This window comes from Typopeltis vanoorti, chromosome 9, assembly GCF_054136105.1.
Source record: "Typopeltis vanoorti isolate ZY-2024b chromosome 9, IOZ_Tvanoo_1.0, whole genome shotgun sequence".
Classification (NCBI taxonomy): Eukaryota; Metazoa; Arthropoda; class Arachnida; order Uropygi; family Thelyphonidae; genus Typopeltis; species Typopeltis vanoorti.
The window spans coordinates 65243370-65261195 of record NC_143557.1 but is presented as its reverse complement, the minus strand read 5'-3'; the positions used below and the strand labels follow the sequence as shown (position 1 = coordinate 65261195).

General features: G+C 36.2%; 1 protein-coding gene across 2 annotated transcripts in view; it reads left to right on the top strand.

Annotated features, from left to right (window-relative positions):
• Positions 1-17826, top strand: part of APP-BP1 (Nedd8-activating enzyme E1 regulatory subunit APP-BP1) — a 316563-nt gene that overhangs the window by 281365 nt on the left and 17372 nt on the right. For both annotated transcript variants that reach the window (XM_090398384.1, XM_090398383.1), the window contains one exon: positions 7387-7523. In XM_090398384.1, coding sequence (XP_090254510.1) covers positions 7387-7523 — 137 coding nt within the window. The remainder of the gene's footprint in view (positions 1-7386; positions 7524-17826) is intronic.

Sequence of the window (17826 nt, the reverse complement as noted above, 5' to 3'; positions counted from 1 at the left end):
TTGGGTTTCCTGTTTCCTCGTCCTGATGGTTGATCATTGTTAGCGGTAGTGGTGAAAAGTTTTTTGTAATGTTTTTGAGTTATGGTGTTTACATGCCTCATTGCATTTTTCTACTTTTTTGTTTAGCCAGTTTTCTTTAGCCTGTCTGCAGAGTTTATCAATTTCATTTTTGAGTTGTTTGTTTTTCTTCTGAGGTATGTCTGCTTATTTTTCTTTTTTTCTTCACATTTTGCTAATATTTCAGATGTTATCCATTTATTATTGGATCTCTTATAAATTCCGAAAGTTTCCCTTGCCGAGTTAATTAATATTTCTTTTCCTGTTTTCCAAAGGTTTTCGGTTTCATCTGTTTGAGTCCTGTTTATTTCTTCAATTTTCCTAATGTAGTCTAATCTTATTTGGTTATTTTTTTAACTTTTCCATGTGGATTTTATCCAGATTTTTAACTTTTCATGTGGAGTTCATGGTCTGTATCCAGATCTAGGCTCTTGAGCATTCTTACGTTTTGATTGAGGTTTTCCATTTACTTCTAATTAAGATATAATCTATACAATTTTGTATTTCTCTGTCTGGTGAGGTCCAGGTGTATTTAAAACTAGGTCTATGGTAAAACATTGTGTTTGAGATGACAAGGTTGTTTTCTTTGCAGAAATTGAGCATAGTTTCTCCCCTTTCATTTTCAGTTCCAATTCCAAATTTCCCTATTACATTTTTCTTTTTGGAGATCGTTGTAGAATAGTTTGATGTCTTCTTCATTGTGACTTGTGTTTGGTGTGTAAATCTGGATAAACTTTATGTGTAGTCCTTTTTCTTTGGCTTTTAGTCTAATTCCTATTATTCTGGATGAGATAGGCTTAATATCTGTTACACTTGCAGTAAGATTTTGTTTTATTAGGATCGCAACAGAAACAGTGACCCCATATAGAAATGGGAGCAGCTGAAGAAGAGTAATAGTCAGTTCAGAAAGTAAAAGTGGATGGTGGACTAAATCGATGCTGCAGTTTCTATATACTAATGCTAGAAGTATCAGGAACAAGAGGGAAGAGTTTTTGGCATTGGTTAGTGCAACTTTGCCAAAAGTTATAGGCATTAGTGAGTAAGTATTTAGTTAGGTAGTTTAGTAAGAATAGGAGATAGGCGGGAGGGTGGCTGTTCATTTGAAGCAATCTGGTGTGAAATTAAGGCCAGTAAGACAAAATTTACAGTTGGTTGTTTGCCGTAGGCCAGGGAATTCCACAAGTGATCTGGAAGACATACATCGCCAAATTAGTACAATGAGTACAGGTTAAATGATTATTATGGGGACTTCAACTATGGAGATATAGACTGGAAGAAATTTTATGGCAGGAAGGAAATAGAATTTCTACACCTGCTAAGAGATAATTACTTAAGCAGCATGTGATGGAAGGGGGCGGGGGACCAGGGGTAGAAGATTATTGGACCTGGTTATAGGATTAAAATAACTATCCATAACAAAGGTGACAACATTGCCTCCAACTTCTCTATCAAGAAGGGGTATTTGCGGAACTATAAGGCAGGTGATTATGACGTCTTCTTCTTCGTCTGTGATCTCTTATGCTTTTAAGCGCCGAGATTTTGCCAAAGAGATTTCCATGACGTCCTGTCCAAGGTTTGTTGTTTTGCTTCTTTCCAATTAATCCCTTCTTTTCCAATTTTTCTTTAATTTCCTTTTGCCAACCTTTCCTGGGTCTGCCTATGTTTCTTTTTCCTATTTTCTGGCTTTCGTATACAGTTTTTGCTATTCTTCCTTTTTCCATTCGATTAAGATGTCCAAACCATCTCATTTGGGCTTGTGTTATGAATTGATTCAGAGGTGCAACTTGAAGGCTGTCTCTTATGGTTTGATTTCTTATTCGGTCTAGTCTTGTTTTTTGTGCCAGTCTTGTTTTCTTATCTGAGATATTTCATTTCAATTGTTTGTAGTTTATTTGTGTTTCCTGTTGTTAAACACCAAGACTCACAACTGTATGTTAATGTTGTGTAGAAATACTGAACGGTACACTGCCATTTTGGTATTCTGGGTGACTTCTTTCTTATCTAGGAGTGGGCCTTTCATTGCATAGAATAGCTTTGTTCCCCCTCTTATCTTGTTGTTAATTTCTTTGTCTAGTCTACCATCTTCTTGTATATATGATCCCAAGTATTTAAAGGAGTGGACTTGTTCGAGTTGATGATTCTCTATTTTTATTATGTGTTTTTGTTGGTTTCTAGATATGATCATTGTTTTAGTTTTATTTATATTTATGTCATATTCCTTTCCTTTGTTTCTTCATATTGTACTGCAGATCTTCAGCTGTATTTGCTAGAATCACTACATTATCTGCAAAAGCCATGTGTGAAATCCTGGTTTCTTTCAGTTTCCTGTATCCTAAGTGGAACTTTTTTGTTTTTGTTTGGCATGCCTTTAAAATTTCATCCATTACTATGATGAAGAGACGAGGGCTGAGGATACAGCCTTGCCTAACTCCTACATTTGTTTCAAATTCTTTTGATCTATTATTACAGGTTCTTACATAATTTCTATTACTTTTGTAGAGGCTTTGTATGGCTGCTATTAAGTTATCTTGCATCTTATTTTTCTTTAATGTTTGCCATATTAAGTGTCTGGGAACTCAGTCAAAGTCCTTTTCAAAATCTATAAAACATGAATGTAGTTCTTTTCCATATTCCAATGTTTTTCTCTGATATTTATCTAAGACTGAAGATAAGATCCTGCGTGCTTCTATTTTTTCGAAAGCCATGTTGCATTTCATTCAGTGTACCCCTCTATTTGATTCCTAAGCCTTGCTTCTAAAATACAGGCATATAATTTTCCTGGAACACTTAAAAGCGAAATTCCTCTATGGTTTTCACATTTGCGGTTGTCTCCTTTCTTAAATATAGGGATTATTATAGCTACGTCCCAGTCTTTGGGAATAATTTTCTTTTTCCAAGCCATAAAAGAAATTTTATGGCTTTCGTTCCTAAATTCTTTACCATTTCTGGTGTTATTTGGTCATAGCCTGCTGATTTGCCCCATTTTATTTTATTTATTGCTGCTAACAGTTCATTTGCATGAATTTCTTCACTCTGATCTTCTATTTTGCTTGTGTGTCTTGCTCCTAGGGTTCTATTTTTTCCATGTCCTGCATCTTCCAATAATTCTTGAAAGTACTGTTTCCAACTTTCCATGATGTCTTCGGAATTTGTAACTTTCCATCCTTATTTTTGATAAACTTTATGGGGCATTCTTTCTCTGACCTCATTCTTCTTAAAACATTATAGAAGAGTTTTTGGTTTCCTTTAAAATTTTGTTCTAAAGTATGTCCGAAGTCTTCCCAGCATTTTCTTTTCTCTCCTTTCACTAAGGTTTTAACTTTATTTCTTTGGTTGTTGTATAGTTCTCTATCAACCTGCAGCTTTGATGTTATATATCTCTTCCATAATTGCTTTTTCTTTTTAATTTCTTCTTTTAGTTCTTCAGTCCACCAGGGTGTTTTATGTTTCTTCTGTTTATTATTTAATGATATGCCACAAATTTCTTTGCTTGTTTCTAGAAGAAGTGTTTTGATCCTGTACCATAGGTTTTCTACATCTTGGTCTTCATATATCTCTTTTTCTACTTCTTTCATCTTCTCTTCTATTTTACTTTTATACTCAATGGCTGTTTCTTCTTTCTTTAGTTTGTAGTTCTTTATCTTAACATTTATTTCCTTGCTTCTTTTTCTACATTTTTCAACTTTTATTTTATGGATTGTTTCCAATACTAATAAGTAGTGGTCACTGCCTATTTCAGGACCTCTATAGACGCTTGCATTTTTTGTATACTTCCAGTACGATCTGCTTATAATGGCGTAGTCGATTATAGATTTTTCGTTTCTACTGGGCTCTTTCCTGGTAAACTTATAGATTTCTTTATGCTTGAACATAGTGTTCGCTATTACTAAATTATTTGTAAGGCAAAGATTTATTATTCTTTCTCCAGTATTATTCCAGGTTATTTCTCCTTGTGATTCCAACACTTGTTTCGTTTCCTCATCTACTTGATTCCCTACCCGGCCATTAAGGTCTCCTAGTAGTATGATATGCCCTTGAACTTCTTCAGTTGTTTTTTGTAAGAGTTCGAAGAATTCATCTTTAATTTCTTTATTAGCATTATCGTTTGGGCCACATGCACAATTACAGTGAATACTTGGTTGTCTGATTTAAAATCTATATTGATTGTCAACAACCTTTCGTTTATTAGTTGCCATTTAGTAATATATTCTTTGAGATCTGGTTTAATTATGCAAGCTACCCCTTGTTTTCCCCATTCTCTTGGGTTTACCCCTGAATAGAAAAGTATATACTCATCTTTCATTTTCTGGCAACCTTGACCTTTCTTTTTTGTTTCTGTGACTGCTAGCAGATCCAATCTTGATTTTTTAAATTCATCTATTAATTCGTTTTCTTTTCCATGTAGACTTTTAACGTTCCATGTTCCGTATCCCATGTACCTTTTTCCTTGCTTTGTCGTTAACTATTTAAGCAGTTCAGCTATCTCTTTTTTATTTCTTTTAATGGGTGAAATTTTAAGGTGTGCAGGGGATTAGCCTTCAGCATCCGAGTCTGGTGGTGGGGCTGGCACCTTCGAGGCCTCCAGACTGGCCTATGAGGGAAGTGCCATCCTGTTGGTCTGCGGGAGGTATTTTATTTCCCTCCTACCCTTCATAGTAAACTATGATGAGCATTCCCCGATCCGCCACCAGGGGACGTGCCCGATGGGGGTTACAGGTGTCCTCACACGGGGTGATTATGACATGCTTAGGAAAAAGCTTAAATCCATGCCATGACGTAAAGCACTGCAGGATGAGGATGTTAGTAGTGCATGGGATATAGTTAAGGGTCATCTAGAGGAAGCAGTATTGAATTGTATACCTAGGGTAAGGAGGGTTAATTGGGTAGGAGTTATATATGGATGAGTAATATCATTAAGCACAAGCTGCAAATATTGTTATATAGTGTTCAAATATTAGAATCCTCAAGATCTACCATGACCAGGGACCTGAACTCGGATCTCCTACTTATATCCCAGTGGGGCAAGGACAACCTCGTAAACTTCAATGCCACCAAAACTCAGTCCTCTCTGATCTCTCACAAGAAAGAGCTTGCATCTCCCCTCCCCCCTCTTACCTTCACAATACTGAGGTATCCAAACACAATCAGATTTTTTCTCTTGGACTGACTTGCACAACCATATTTCAACTATAACTTCTGCAACTACCAAAAAACTTGGTGTACTTTTTTGCACAAGACACTATGTTAAATTTTCACGGTTGTTAACTCTATACAAAGCCCAAATCCATCCAGCCATGGAATATTGCTCCCATATTTGCAGTGGTGCACCAAAATCCTCTCTTAGAATGCTTGATTCTATCCAGAAGAGGGCAATCCTGGTAATTAATGATCCCTCTCTCTTGCATATCCACTTCATTCCCTCTCTCAGAGATGTTCAGTTTCTGCTTTGTTTCTCTTCTACAGATACTTTCATGGACAGTGCTCTGCTGAATTGGCCCTATTATTCCTCTCCTCCAAAATCATTAAAACAAAGAGTCACTACTATCCAATACCCCTTTTACTGTCCATCTCAAAATTCACCAAACCAACTTCACTGCCTCTTTCTTCATCCCATCTACTTCTGTCCTTTGGAACAATCTTCCCCAAAGATTACAACCCTTAGCTGTTCAAGGAAAATGTGAATAGACTCCTTTATCTTTTGCCCACACATGACAGTAGTGTGCTATAAGTCTTGTGGTCTTTCATGTGTGGAGGATATATATATATATATATATATATATAAATACATAAAAAACTTGAAGGGATTGATGCAGGGGAAATGTTTCAGCACTTAGCTGAGGTGGGGGAGGAGAACAAGAGGTCATCCCTAGAAGTTGTGGTTAGTAGAGTTATGATAGATTGTGTGGATAAATTGGATCTCCCATGATGAGTCTAAGGACTCAATGGAGGTGCCTGTACAATAATAATAATAATAATGTATAACTCCATCAATCCTCAACCCAGATGTATTCCTGCCATGCCGAGATGAATCATGTGACCAACATTATTAGTTCATTAGATTAGCCCCTTCCTGTAGTTATTTACTGAGCTAACAGTATATATATTGCTGCTGGTTGATTATTTATTTATATTTCCAAAACAAATATTTTTCTCTCTCCTCATAATTTTTTTGAAATTATGTCCATCATAAATGCAAATTCTGCATGGCTAGAGGACCACATTATTTGTTCCAACCCAGGATTTTATAGGATACACATGTAACAAATCTAAATTAATAATAATTCATTTTCCAATAATGGAAGTGTTTCTATTTACATAGAAATTCTTCTTCTTTCTCCCCTTATATTTGTCATTCTCACATAGCTCATTAATTTGGTTGACATATTTATACCTTTCTATAAGAAAGATTAAAACTTTGATAAATGGTACAATGGATACTATAAACAGAAGTGGATGGCCAAGGCCAGAATGGGTAGAATGTGAAAGAATGGTGTAGAAAGAGTTTGCAGGATAATGGACAGAGAAAAATGGCAAATAATGTTGAAACATGCATCAAACACCAATGGGCAATGATGATGATGAATATATATCCTAAAACAAACACATTTATTTTCCCTCCACCCACATCTTTACAATTGAAAAACCTGTCATGAAATGTGGTGCATCTGCCAATACTCGAACATGAAATTGTGCCCGAATGAGATATTTTCTCTAGCCCTGCCAGAAGGTCAAGTATAGTTGCAGGAGCTTTCTGATCACCTCGATGTGAATGTGTTAAGAAAGCAACACCTGCAAAAATATTATTGCAGGTATATAAGTAGTATTGCATTAGTGTGTTCAATGTGTAAATTTTTTTTATATATTTTAAAAGTTACTTACTTCCCCATTCAAAAGCAAGAGATAATAAGTTCAAATAAGTTCTTTAAGTTCAATTAACAATGTAATGTGGAATATTATATGTATAAAACATTGTGGCTATTTTTAAGCGGTATGTTTCAAACAATTTGAAACATACCAAAGAAAAACAGCTTTGTGATGAATTGAAATAATGTCTGTTTAACCACGCTACTGGCCAGGACGTATATATATACGTCCACATTTCCATGGATGTGAAGTGCATATTAAAAATTGTAATACCATTGAATATTACATTGAAATTTATGATGGATACGAAGCTTTTGAGGGTGTGTATTTGATCTTTAATGGCCGGTAAAGTGGTTAAATGATAAATGTCTTTCAGCATTTGTTTTAAAATATAAATGTTTAGTTGTGTAATTCAACAGAAATGTTTATATAAATTTCATCTAAAATAAGTCATTTTTATTTCAGTAATGTATTTGGATAATCCAGACAATGAGATAGTATTTTATGTACTTTTGAGAGCTGTAGATAGATTTTATTATGAATATAATCGGTATCCAGGATACTTCGATGACCAAGTTGAACCTGATATTGTAAAACTAAAAGTGAGTATATTAAATTACATTTTAAAAATTTTACATTTGGTTTTAATCACATGTAATGGGTTTATATAGAAATTAAAGTTTGTATTCCATTTTTCTTCTTTCCACACAAGCTTCATTAAACAACAGTTCACTCATCATTATCACCAAATTCCTGACTTATACCCTCAGGGTGTGTACAGGATCTTATAATAGTACTATATGAAAAATCACATCATCAACAATTTTCCTCCCCATCAGCATGTAACATTCCAGTATTATCAGATCTTATATTTATGTTTTCTAAGACATTTTTTACTTTATCAATCCACCTACATCTTGATCTTGTATACAGCTAGTTTAGTGTTTTGACTAATTTTTCTCTTATTCAATATAAATTTATTCAGCTGACTTCCTACTATACCAGCTTTGCTAATTCTGCTGTATATTTCCAAATTTACAGCAAATTTAGCTGAAATGTTTTTACTTGTTCTATGTTTTTCTCCATTCAGGATGCAGTTGATGTTTTCAATGTTCCTGCCTATTTTCATTGTCTTTGTCTTTTTAATGCTGATTTTCATACCAAATTTATTACAGCAGTTATTCAATTTCGTCAGGGAATCCTACAAACTTGTCCTGGATTTATTTAAAAGTATAACATCATTTGCATAAAGTAAAGAGCTGAGATTAACATCTCCTATTTTGATATATTTAATACCGCTTTTGTTCATAATGTGATCCATATAGATGATGAATAACAGTGGAGATAATGTACACTCTTGTTGCATATCTTCCTATACATCCTTCAATTCTAACCGATTTAAAAGTCAAATAGAGACTATGTATTGCTTGATATAATCAGGGGCGGCTCGTGCATAGGCACTGCAACACCCCCAATTTTTCTCGATATATAAATATATTTATTAATTTATTTATATTTGCTTTATAGTGGCCACTTGCCTTTAATACAAAGCATCATAAATCTCCTCCAGGAGATGTGCTTTGCATTAAGGGTAAATATTAAGATTAGTGATCAGAGCTTATTCTACTTTTACCATGGGTTGCCTTGGTCTTGCACTACGTGCAGGTTCAGCTAGACTTGCAACACTTGCAGGTGCAAACTTGACTTGTTTGTCTGTTTGCTTACTTGGGAAATGGAGTAAAACCAGGTTTAAAATAGCTTGGTATCTTTAACATTCAGTAGTAGAATGTTCGTAGCGCTTATCGTGTTTACTCCATCTCTTTAAATATTTGGACATTACAATTAAAGACAACATTTGTTATAGTAATTTTTAAGTAATTTTGAATTATACTAAACTGTATAATTTTATTGATAATAAACAATATTTTTTCATGTTTATTTTTTTTTTAAATTTTTACCATAATTTTGATATTTTATCCAAAAACGTATACAGTGTGTATGTATATTTCGAAAGTTGCAGCACCCCTCTCGATTTCAAGCCACGAGCCACCACTGGATATAATGTCTCATTTACACCATATAACTGGAGTGTTTTGAATAGCTTTTCTCTTGGCACCTTGTCATATGCCTTTTCAAGATCTACAAAACTTAAATACAGATCCTTGTTATATTCCCATGATTTCTCAACTATTTGTCTTAAAGTGAAAATATGATCCTGTCAACCTCTATGCATGAATCCAGCTTGTTTTCTCCAAGCTTCTCTTCCACAATTTTTCTTAGTATTTTCTCAAGAATATTTGCATAAATCTTACCAGGAACATGTAGTAGAAATTGCTCTATAATTCTCACATTCGGCTTTATTTCCTCTTTTATAGATGGCCACTATGACACTATGAATGCTCTACTCCAATCATCTGGAACTTGAACCCTCTGACCAGGCTTTCTGAATTATGCAGAGTAGCCACTGTAAAACTTTTAGATCTCCATATTTTAGCATTTCTGGTTGAATATCATCTACTCTGGCTGCCTTTCCACATTTCAGGTTTTGCTTTTTCTACTTCATATACAGATATATATTTCAGATGGCATTCCTGTTGGGTGTTTTCTACCACCATGCTAACTCTATTTCTACCTCCAAGTAATTGCTCTATATGTGAAGCATATCTTTATCCTCAGATTTCATGTCTCCTTTATCATCTGTAATTCCTTTTACAATACTCTTTCCTCCATTTCTGAACTTTTTCAATAGTCTCCAGAGTGTTTTACCACCCTCCTGATATTTATTTTCTGTGTTCTTACCAAAGTCTTCCCATAACCTTTGTTTACACAATGCTTTGCTTTCTTACAGTTTTCTCTGTAATCCCCTAAGAACACAAGCTGAGTTACTTACCAGAATCTTCCGATATGCTTTCTTCTTTTCCTTGACTGCCTCCTTCGCTTGTTGAGTCCACCATGAAGTTCTGATTTTTCTATCCTTGCAGGCAGATTACCTCACTACATGGCTCTCTGGATGAATCAGTCAGTTTTCTTTAGGGTTTGCCACTGATTCTCCACTGGTTCTTGTTATCAAACTCTTTCAGGTTTTCTTAATGTTGTGTTTGTGTATTTGAGTTGTGATAGCTGTTCAACTTTGATTCGTTTCAAAACTTTCTTACACACCCTTCTTTTCAATATGAAGTTCAATTTCATCCTGCTCAACACCAAATAGTGATGAAATCCTCTATATACTCTTGTGTCAATGAGATGTTTCTTATTCCTTGCTTATTCTCTCCATGTGAATTTGCATACATTTTTATGTTGGAAAATGGTGTTAGTAATAACTAGTCCATGTCCCGAGCAGAAATCTAGCAGGTATTTACTATTATTGTTAGCTTTGCTCCAAATTTTCCCAAAACCTTATATGTCTGGTAATCATTTCCTACTCTGCTGTTGGTTCTTGTTGGAGAGCTAAACTCCAACAAGAACCAACTTTTCTTTTTCATTGTGTCAGCTGCCTTCTCTGATGCCTTGAAAAATTCCTCTTCTTCCTTAGTAGCTCCTTCTGTGGTACCATAAACAAATAAGTCTCATTGTCTAGTTCCCCATTCTGATATTAGCCAACATCACTCTACTTGATATTGCCTGCCATTCAAGAGGATTATCCTCATATTTAATGTTTGATATTATAGCTACTACTACTTTTCACTGATTGCTATTTCTTCAATATAACATCTTGCATTTGTTGCTTAAAAAGATCTCAACTTTTTTTGTGTTCATTGTTTCGGTAACACCTATTATTTTGATCTGGTACTTATCCAATTCTTCTGCTAGTTCCATTTCTTTTCCTTTGATATTTCATATGTTGATGGTGCCAATCTTGATCTCTGCTAATGTTAAGTTGGGGTTTGTTCCAGTTGCTGACTTTTCACTGTTTGCCGTATTTCCCTCACAAAAACAACGAGGACTTTGTTTAACCGGGTGACACTCCAGCTGACATGAAATTCCATCATGTTGTACCATCATTTTGAGTTATGGTTTAAGCCAGTAAGAATACAATTTGGTCAGCTGAATACCAAATTGTCAGCCTACAAGACAGTGAGGATTGGTAGCCTCATCATTTTTTTCAAGCATAATCCCAACAATATAATGTGTCGCTAGAAATCTTATCATGCCAAAGCATTGTAACGCTTTGGCATGATAAGATTTTTTTAATTGTAAAGTTACTAACATTTCAATGTTAGTAACTTTACAATTACTAACATTGAAATGACAGCCATTATCATTAATTGCCTTTAGTTCCTGCAGAAAGTTAAATAGTTAAGGAAAAGAACACAGCTTATCAAAATTTTCCAACAATTAAGTCAGCATGTGCTCTGAGAGAATAAAGAGAAAAATGTAAGAAAGAAAGCACTGTGTAAACCTAGCTAAACAGAGATCATACAAAGACTTTGTTAAGAATAGAAATATCAGGAATGTGGCAAAATATTCTGGAGCTTCTTTAATATTTCAGGTGTGTGACATGTAAACCAAAGATAAAGATATTCTACATGTTTGGAGTGATTACTTCAAAAGAATGCTAAATGAAGAAGCAGTGATAGTATGGTGTAGAAAACAGTCAAGAAAAATGCAATTTTTACTTACTTAACCCTTCTCTTCTACCTTTTACGGTGTTGAGATTTTTATTCTTGCAACTACAACTGTCTCGAGGATAAGGTAGATAGCCCTGTGCCTCCTATTGTGTACTATATCTGTAGATGTGCGTGTGTTCGTGGGGCCGGTTTGCCTGTTCTGGGGAACGAAACACCCAAGTTTCCAGGTGAAAAAAACTCCCTACCTCTGTATGAGACTGGCTAATTTACCTTTCATTGTAAGGTGAGTCACTGATGGGAATTCGATTTACGTCACTCACAGGAATTGAACCCATGTCTTTCCGACCAAAGGGCTTTGTCTATAACAGCTGCGCTATGGAGGCAGAGGAATGCAATCAAGAGTGCATAATATCAGGATGCTCTGTACCTGAGTAGAGAGTGCCATAAGAAACCTGAAATGTGAAAAGGCAGCTGGATTAAATTATATTCAACCTGAAATGTTCAAATATGGAGGTACAAAAGTTTTACTGTGGCTCCACTGCATTATTCAGAAAGCCTGGTCAGAGGATTGAATTCCAGATGATTGGTGTAGAGCTCTCATAGTAACTATCTATTCCTCATTCAAGTGCCATCTCCTATCTAGGAGGTTGACTCATGGTTAACTATGGGCATTACAACACGTGGTGAGGACCCTATCACTTCCAGATATTGTCATAAGTAAATTCATGGATGTAAATTTGTGTGTGTTCATGGGGCTGGTTAGCATGTTCTGGGGGATGAAAGTTTCTGAGTGAAAAAAAAAACTTCCTCCATATGAGACCGGCTAACTCACCTTAGTTGAAAGAGACCAGATAAATGTTCCTCACGTCATGGATGGGAATTGAACCCAGGTCTTTCCAACCAAAGGGCTTCATCTATACTGACTGAGCTATGGAGGCTCTAGTAACTATCTATAAAGATGGAAATAAAACAATGTGAGAATTACAGAGGGCAGTTTTTTCTAGCAAGATTTATGCAAGTATACTTGAGAAAAAGCTAAGAAAAATTGTGAAAGGGAAAACTTGGAGGAGAATAAGCTGGATTTATGCCAGATAGAGGTTGTCAGGATCAGATTTCACTTTAAGATAAAGAGTAGAGTAACAAGGATGTTTATTTAAGTTTTGTAGATCTGGAAAAGGCATATGACAAGGTTTCAAGATAAAAGCTGATCAAAATGCTATGAGCAATACACAGTGTATTGTGAGTTGTAAATTAAATCAACAGTTAGAATTGAGAAAGGTACAGGAACATGGTTTGATGTTTGAGACAAGCATGTACATTATCTCCACTGTTATTCATCATCTATATGGATCACATTATGAAGGAAAGTGGTATTAAACCTGATAGAATTGGAGATATTATTCTCAACTCTACTTTATGTGGATGATGTTATACCTCTAAATAAATTCAGTACATGACTGAATTGAATAAATATTATAATAAATTGATATGAAAATCAGCAATAAGAAAACAGACTATGAAAATAGGAAGAAACATTGAAAACATCAGCTACATCTTGAATGAAGAATCTGTAGAACAAGTTAAATATTTCAGCTGTAGGTCCAATTTTAGTGAAGAAGGCAAATTCATTATGAAAAAAAGATATCTGAATTAGCAAAGCTAGTATGGTAGGAAGTCACCTTAATAATTGATGTGGAATAAGAGAAAAATTAGCCAAAACACTAAACTAGTTCTCTACAAGACGTACTCAAACCAACTTTAACTTCTGGATGTGAGAACTGAGTTAGAAACACTTGATCAAGGACTGGAGACCACAGATTTGAAAGTTCTGTGGAAGATTAGGTCTGTGGACAGATAGCATCAGTGGTAGAATCATATCAAAAATGAGAATATTAGGAAGGAACTTGATATTGTTAGCATTCAGGAGCATATGAACAGAGCTAACTTCATATGGTTCAATCAGTTAAACGGAATGGAAGAGAAAAGATTAACAAAATATGTTGCTAGGATGGCAGGAAAAAGATCCCAAGGTAAATGGATCGAAGAAGTGACTTAGAAGACGAAAATATAAAATCTGACAATATTGGAGGAAAATAGTTGATAGGAAGTTGTGATGATGTAAATGTAGTACAGGGGGTCCTCGAGTTACATCGGAGATCCGTTCCTACAGACCAACGTAGGGCGATTTTCGATGCAAGTCAGAATTACCATAGCATAAGTTACTTACCTAACCTAAAACACCCTAAAGTCATACGTATATATCAAGAAACAGAACTAGGCCATAGGAAAATGAAAGGGAGAACATAATTACTGTATAGTACAGAAAAATGACAAAAATGAAAGCTAGTCTGGAATGATACCATCCTCTTCTCCTCGTATATCTCCCTATAACACTGCAGGCAATCCATAACCCCTCGGAAGACCTTTGTGTACCTAGCAGTGTTGGGATCCTCAGCCTCAAACTTGGCCAGCCCATCCTGAATGAGGGCAAAACCTGCCAAGCCCTTGGTGGTGAATCTCCTGGGTTCAGGGGTTGGAACCGTTTCCTCCTCCTCAATCAGCTGCTTCTCTAACTGAATGAGGTCTTCTGCTGACAACTCCTCCCCATGAGATGCCAGAAGCTCTATGACATCTTCGGCCTCCACTTCCAAATTCATCTGCTTCCCCAGGGCAACAATCTCTGTAACAGCCTCAGCTGTCTCCTCATAGCCATGGAAATCATTCACAAACTGGGGACACAGTTTTTTCCACACACCATTCAAATTTGTCTGCTTCACTTAATCCCAAGCATGCTCAATGTTTTGTATGGCATTATAAATGCTATACGATTTCCAAAAGTCTTTGAGGGTTAAGTTCCTGTCTTTTTCAGTTGCCCTGAAAGCCATAGCAACTGTCCTGTGGAGGTAGTAGGCCTTAAAGGAAGCAATAACACCCTGGTCCATAGGCTGCAAAAGGGCTGTGGTGTTTGGTGGAAGGTAAACCACCTTAACATTAGGGTGAAAGTCATCCAAGTGGGCAGGGTGACCAGGGGCATTGTCTAGCACTAACAATGCTTTAAAGGGCAGACTCTTGACTGTAGAGTACCTCTGAACGTCTGGCACAAAATGGTTGGTAAACCAGTCCTCGAAGATTTGTAGTGTCACCCATGCCTTCTTATTGGACCTCCAGATGACAGGCAGTTGACCCTTCCAAATGCCCTTTAGTGCTCTTGGGTTTTCAGCCTGATAGACCAACGATCTCTTCAGTTTTAAGTCGCCAGTAGCATTAGCCCCAAGAAGCAAAGTCAATCTCTCCTTACCAACTTTATGGCCTGGTGCTGCCTTCTCCTCGTTGGCGATATAGGTACGATTAGGCATACGTTTCCAAAGTAGGCCTGTCTCGTCCACATTAAACGCTTTTTGAGTACTGTAGCCCCCCCCTCCCTTATTATCTCAGCCAACCCCTCAGGAAACTCGCCAGCTGCTTTATTATCACCACTAGCAGCTTCACCTTGCACCTTAAGGTTATGTAAATTGCCCCGAGCTTTAAACCGCATAAACCAACCTTTACTAGCATTAAACTCTTCACATGCACTCGTTTCCCCCCCTTTCACTTTTCAATGCCTCAAACAATCTTTTTGCCTTTTCTTGAATTAACATGAGGCTAATTGGGATACGGCGTTGATGCTAGTCTTCCAGCCAAAGAATAAGAAGCCTTTCCATCTCAATCACGAGCCTACTACGTTTTTTCGTAATCACAGTCGATTTCATGGGCGCCAATCCTTTCACATGTTCAAAGATGTGAACTTTATCCTTGATAATAGTCCCAACTGTGGTATGACTTAAGTTCAATGTGCGGCCGATGTTCGTTGGCGTTTCTCCCTTTTTTTGCCCTTTTAATAATGTCTAATTTCACTTCTAATGTAATGGCTTTCCTTTTCTTCGACACGCTACCATCGGAAGAGTCTGCCTTATGTTTGGAAGCCATATTGAAGGGTAAAAAAAAAGTCGCAAAAAAACGCAAACACAAAAGTGAGAGAGCGGATGTAAACAAATCACGCGGTACCCAAAGAGTGTATGCTGGGACCCAAGCGACGCCACCTCTCCTAAACAAATGCTGTGTAACGCCGTATTCTTCCGCCTAGCTCACAAACAAGTTCGCCTGTGACGTTTGAATTTTACGTCGTGCTGCTTCAAGTTGAAATTTATTTTTAAAATTATTTATGGGATTACCGCCGTAAAGTCGAAACGATGCATGTCGAGGACCCCCTGTACTTTCATAATGTTCTGCATATCCTGTCAAGGTATATATATATATATATCAGGAATTTGATGATGATGACTTGGTATATCATAGCATCAGTTGCTATTGAGGCAAAAAAATTCAAATCCTCAATAACTTTTTAACTAATGATAAATTACATTATCTTTATACTTTTATAAATTATGCATAACATTGTACAATTCCACATTTTCTTGGTGTAACTATAGTAACATGCCAGTAGCTCCCGTGTTCTACAAACACAGAAAAGAAAAGCTCTTTTTTACAGAAAAGAGCAGTTTAGATTATCAGATGAATATTTCATAAATAGCATAGGTGTCCATCCTCTTTAAATAGTACTCATTAGTTTAAATTAGCAATAGTTTAAATAGTACTTACTGTTTAGTGGAGAAAACAATCTAAAGATAATAATTAACTTATTAAATATATTTAGCCAATTAGAGTATTAAGCAAACATTTCATCTTTTTTACCAAGGCATGGACACAAAGTAATATAATAAGTACCTGTATGTGTGCACACTAACAGAAAAGTAAACATAGACTGATTGTACCTAACTACAGACCTAATTGTTGTGGTGATGGGATCTTCCTGAAGGTCTCAAAAAAATTATGTAGTCTTCCAGATTTTTTGGTAGTGTGATGCAACTGAATTTATTTAGGTTTGGAGAATGTTGTAGTGATGTGGCAGATTCCAAAAAATAGCCTCGTTGATGTTCTTCTGCATAATAGGGAGGTCCACCTGCCCATTGGATCTGGTGATCTGTATCCATGCCATGGTCTACCACCCCAAAATAGCTGTAGTGTAGATGATGGATATAGTGATAAACGATGGATATATTCTAGATGGATCTAGAACATAGTGTCTGTGTTCTAGACATATATTATCTTTATTATTATTATTATTTACGGCATCTCCATGGATTCAGGAGACACAAATTGACTACCATACACACAAATCTAGCATACCTTTCCTTGAACTCATTCACAGTCAGAGAACTTGCAACCAATTCTGGAAATTCATTCCACTCACTTACCACTCTCCACACAAAAAATCTGGTTCACACACCCCCTACTAACCACACACTCTCTTACACAACTTTCACAGATGGCTCTTAGTTCTCTATTTGTCATATATTGAAAAATTTGTCTTGCATCAATTTTATAAAACCCCTTTAATATCTTAAAAGTTTCTATCATGTCTCCCCTTTTCTGTCTATCAACTAAACTTTATACCACAAACCTTCAACCTCTCTTTGAATGGAGTATTCCAGAGACCTGTCACCATCTTGATCACTTGTCTCTGAATCCTCTCTACCACCTGGTCCCCAAGAAACCCAGGTGACCAAATCTGTGCACAAGATGTGGCCGAATCATAGCCTTAAAAGAGGGATAACAACTTCCCTATCTTTACTTGTTAGCATGTTTTTCAACATCAAAGTAATCCTTTGAGCTATTTTACCAACTTTTGCAATATGCCCTCTGAACTTCAGCTCTTTGTCCACCATTAATTTCCTGCAATCCAATACCATCAATATAATATACAACATGCGACCTTTTCAACCCGAAGTGCATAATCTTACATTTTGCAACATTAAATTGACAATCATTATCTTTTGCCCACATTGCCAATTTATTTAAATCATGCTTCAGGATATTTACATCTCCTTTATCCACTATTGCCGTCTCCCAAGCTTCATCATCAGCAAAACAACTGAATATCCCCCTCTTAAATCTTTCCTTGTCATTGATGTACAAACTAAAGAGTAGAGAGAGAGAGAGGATCGAGATTATTGGAGGCATCTTTGTGACCTGCACTCATGGAGAAATACTGAATGAAACACGGATCCATCAAGGTAAGTAACAAAATGAAGACCCAGCAGTGAGAACATGTGAGCCACACATAAATGATAAGCCCATGGAATCTAATGTAGTTGAGATGTTTATTGAGGCAAACAGTCGCAGATCTTCCAGTTTGGCTGATGTAAGTGCAGGGTCTGATAAACAGTAGGGTTAGCTAGAGGTGGAACCTTATCTTTTGCAGAGCCTAGAAAGGAAGAAAGTTTATTAACTGAACAAA